This window comes from Sphaeroforma arctica (assembly GCF_001186125.1).
Source record: "Sphaeroforma arctica JP610 unplaced genomic scaffold supercont1.2113, whole genome shotgun sequence".
NCBI classification, from domain to species: Eukaryota; class Ichthyosporea; order Ichthyophonida; genus Sphaeroforma; species Sphaeroforma arctica.
Window position 1 is genome coordinate 1 of NW_014038445.1, and position 4,860 is coordinate 4,860.

The window sequence follows — 4,860 nt, forward strand, 5'->3', positions numbered from 1 at the left end:
ACCGCCATAATACTAACACGTCCATAGGTATGCGATGCCTACGGTAGAAAGACCGCTCTGGGCGTCACCACGCTACAGCTGATTTTGGGGCCGTTGCTAATGGCAACCACCACCACATACGCACAACTGATGGTTGGTCGCATCATCACTGGCTTGGGTGCAGGGTATGCTTTTGTGGTGGCTCCTCTGTACGCGGCCGAGATAGCCCCGTCGCATATTCGGGGTACCTTGGTAGGTATTATTCATTTGTCATTGGCTGAGTGTTGTGTGTTGGGGTTCGTGTGCTTGTGGTGATATATATATATATATATATATATGTGCGTGTGTGTGTCTGTAGGTATATATATATATATATATATGCCATGATATATTCGTGCTACTTTTATATTACCTCTTCATGTATGCTTGGTAGCTGCATACTGTGCTGTGCTTCTGTATTGACTGTGATTGTGGTTGTATGGACAGGGAGTGTGCGGTGGGCTTTGTTACTGTCCTGGGTGTGTAAGCTATGCAACTGTGGCCTCTCTCCTCTTGTGTGCGTAGAGATAGCGCCAGCGTATATTCGTGATACTCTATTGATTGTTTACTTATTTATTCTTGCTTGCTCGAACCACATAAAGAAAGGCGGCCAGATCAATTTTCATTGATATTGGAAGTCGATTTAGTACAACGTAGCATTGGAAAGTAGCAGCATATATATATATATATATATATATATGATCGTATAAACCGCATTGTGTTTCCGGTTACCCTCATATCTATCTACCGTATACCACATCAGGTGGCTGTGGCTGAGGTTTGCATTAACTTCGGTGTCTTCATGGGTTACACTCTGGCGTGGGCGCTGAATGGGCTACCGGACTCGTGGGATTGGCGTTTGATGATTGGTGTGGCCGTGATTGTACCTGTAGCCACTCTTATGTGCTTGCCTTTCATACCTGAAACACCCCGATGGCTGGCGTCTGAAGGCAGGTATGAAGATACATATATGTAGGAATGGATATATATATGTGTGTGTTTGTGAGAGAAAGAGCGAGTGCGTGTGTGAGTGAGGGTGTGTGTGAGAGTGAGAGAGAGAGAGTGTGTCTGTGTTGTGTATGTGCGTATGTGCGTATGTTTCTGCGTGTTTATATGACTCATGAGAATGTCCTCTGAAGACCGTGACAGCTATAGTGGTGCTCAGGGTCACTCCAACGCATTCACAAGGACCAAGACTTAGTCAGCCATCGCATGAATTATACTGCGCAAATGCCGAAAGAAGGGGACAGCACCCCAACAACCCTGGCACTCGCCTTTTGTAAACATGTTCCGGAATCTTTCACATCCATGTCACCTGTATACTCACTCTCACACACACACATACATGCACACATGATGTCCCGTAACAGCGTACCAATCGCCATGGTGCGCAAGTTGAGTTAACGGCATACGGCAACGAGAAGGAGGACAGTCTAGTCAACCTGTACCTGATATATATCACACAATAACTCATGCATAGACTGACCCAACCCCAACTATACTCGACCTCACCACCGATACACCTACCCACACCCTCACCTCGCAGACGTGAGGTGGCTAAGGTAACGCTTAAAGGCATCTATAAGGAGGAGAACCTGGTGAAGTACCATATGAATCATATCGATCAGATGTTAGAAGAAGAGGCCAAGCACCCAGAGGGCAGGTGGACGGATGTGCTGTGTCCCGACGCCACTACCAAACGCGCGCTGACGGCCGGAGTGGGGATCGCAGTATGTGTGTGTGTGTGTGTGTGTGTGTGATGTAGAAGACTGAAGCTTGAACGGAATGTATTTGTTTTTGTTTTTTTATTTGTATTGACATTGCATAGGCCTCGGCAGGTAGAGTATTGCTTTGGTATAGTAAGGCGAGTGTGTAGTAATTGTGGCCCGTGGCAGTTGTGCATAGACACCCCTGTGTCTACTTTCTTGAGTCACTCACCTATACTGTTTAGGGTTTAGGGTTATGTGTCTGAGCTGGTGGTATCCTATGCTCGCAGTGGCTGGTGAACGTACCGTGTGCACACGTGTCAGCTGCATATTCTGAAGCGTCTTACCCGTTACCAGTTGCCAGCCAGTTAGTAGCGTGCTTAACGCATTCCCGAACAATATGGTTTTAGCTGTACCAGCAGATCAGTGGGTCGGAGGCTGTGGTGTACTACACACCCAGCATCCTGGTCAATGCTGGCTTGGGCGAGGATGAGCAGGACAACACCGTACTGCTCATGACCATGGCCGTTGGGTTTGCGAAGTTCTCTGCCGCGTGTGTGGCAGCGTACACTGTGGAAGACCAGGTGTGTGTTTCTACCCCCGGATGTACAGCTGTGGGGCGTTCTGTGTGGACAAATGTTTTCTGAGTGGGTTTATATACGCAGCATGTAAACATATATATATATATGTATATGTATATATATATATGTGTGTGTGTGTATGTATGTGACAAGTCCTTGCTGTGTTGAGGCGCACACCTATACAGATGTTCGTATATTTCTATACATATGCAGGGTTTCTGATAAGCATATGTAGGGTTTATGTTACACATATGCAGGGTTTCATATGCAGGGTTTCTGATAAAACATCCTCAGCGCGCGGTAGGTATGCCTACACATTTGAATATACAAACCTCGAACACTTCCCTACACCTCACTCCACGTGTACAGACCCCTCATGCATTTCCATGCCAATCATCCTCAGGCCATACCTACCACTCCATACTTCCCTTTCGTAGGGTCGTCGTCCCACAGCCATAGTCTCGTGCTTGGGAACATCCCTGTGCTTGCTGGGTCTAGGCTTATCCACCTCAGCCGGTCTGTCTGTGCTTGCTGTGTTGCTGCTGTGCTCGTTTATGATCCTATTTGAGCTGGGGTTAGGTCCGTTGCCTACAGTGTTGGGCTCGGAAGTGTATGATCAGCGCATCCGTGCGAGGGCCATGGCATTTGGTCTGTTCCTGAATCGCCTGGTTTCAGGTATGTTTTTCTATATATTTGAGTGTGTGTGTATGTACATGTATATGCTTATGTATATGTATATCAGTGTTGTCTACATGTCATTACGTGTATGTATGTACATACATATACTCTTACCAGTTTTATACGATTGCTGCACTTGTTTCTGCGTATGACTCTGTTTTGGTTGTGGTGGGGTCTTTCACCTACAGTCCTCCGATTGGAGCTGTGCAACGGTCCTATCACCGATTCATATCATGTTGTATCTGCTACTGTCACAGGAACGATTGCCGCGCTATTCCCACTCATTACGGATTTGGTAGGAGCGCCCGCGAGTTTTTACGTATTCTCTGGCATCGGCTTTACAGGTATGGTGCGTGTGTGGTAGGTCTGCCCTGCTTGCATGCGAAACTTGTGCTTGTTATATCATTCCGTTTGTTACTTGTCTGCTACTAGTGGAGCTATGGCTTGCTTCCATCTGATAGTTTCCGATGTCTCTAACGTTCCACTGTGAGAATATCCTCATTGCACGAACGCTTCTATGTATTGCTATTGGGCGCACAATCTCTCTATGACTTGGTAACCCACGTGTTTAATACCCAGACGCTACAGTGGAGATAACATTGTCCTAACTTATTGTTTTATGTAAGTGTAATCGTCTACTCATTTATTTAATACCCAGACGCTACTACAGTGGAGATAACATTGTCCCACACTTATTGTTTTTTGTAGGTGTAATCGTCTATTCATTTCTTTAATACTCAGACGCTACTACAGTGGAGATAACATTGTCCCACACTTATTGTTTCTTGTAGGTGTAATCTTCTATTCATTTGTTTAATACCCAGACGCTACTACAGTGGAGATAACATTGTCCCACACTTATTGTTTCTTGTAGGTGTAATCTTCTCCTACTTCTATGTTCCGGAGACAAAGGGTTTGTCGTTGGAAGAAGTTCAGCTCCTGTTCACGGACAAGAAAGGAGCAACCATGAAAAATGCGCGCGAAAATAGTAATCTCGACAATGCTCTATCGAGTGTAGGTGGGGGAGGTGAACGGTTACAACAAGAGGCACTCTAATCCACAATTTGTAATTGTATCTAGCTGATTAAAGCGTATATATATATATATATATATACTCATTCATTGGATGGGAGGAATTTAAATTCATTTTTTGTAATTGTATCTAGCTGATTAAAGCGTATATATATTCTCATTCATTGGCCCTATCAACTGTACATCTTCATGCTGGACTCGTTTCAATAATATGATTTTTTTATATATATAAAAAGTGATGGATATAAAACCGGGCACTTCAAATATCCTGGTGACCTATTTGATACTAAAGACTTCTGAACTCTGGCTACCGTTCTCTACTCGTTTGTGCCGTCATCGAAAAATATATCGCTTCTAAAAGACAATGCTGTAGATCAGATTCCCGGTTTATATAACTCTCCAATGTAGTTAGTTCGAACTCAATTGAGGAACTAAACTTGAACTGTTCTTTACATGTGCAGATCTGTACATACACACCACACAATACATCCCACTCGAGCCGTCCTTCAAACACAATCTATCGTTGCGTATTGCTCCGTCAATAGTATATGTAATTTTATTTGTGTATTGGTTCTGTCAAAAGTATATGTACTAGCTTATTTTATTTGTGTATTGGTTCTTTAATAGTGACAAATATATGTATGAGTCATAATGTTGCACCTCCGTCAAAGTGCGCTGAGATATGCACGATGTTCGACTGTTACGCTATCCTGGATCATTGTCTTGTCTGCGCACTATACCTTAGTGTTTCTGAAAAATAAACAGTGGGTATCATATTTTCTAATTTGTGGAAGTCGCTAGGTTATTATGCATTCGATGTTGAATTTAATGTATATATGCTATAT

The 4,860-nt window shown here is 43.9% G+C and overlaps 1 protein-coding gene across 1 annotated transcript; it reads left to right on the top strand.

Moving 5' to 3' along the window:
* Positions 1-25: 25 nt before the first annotated feature.
* Positions 26-4,116, top strand: SARC_12169 (hypothetical protein). The gene is made up of 7 exons (XM_014293730.1): positions 26-231; positions 782-972; positions 1,565-1,748; positions 2,135-2,308; positions 2,743-2,980; positions 3,241-3,327; positions 3,858-4,116. Exons 1-7 carry the CDS (start codon positions 100-102, stop codon positions 4,037-4,039), a joined length of 1,188 nt encoding a protein of 395 aa, XP_014149205.1. The 5' UTR covers positions 26-99; the 3' UTR covers positions 4,040-4,116.
* The last annotated feature ends 744 nt before the right edge of the window (positions 4,117-4,860 follow it).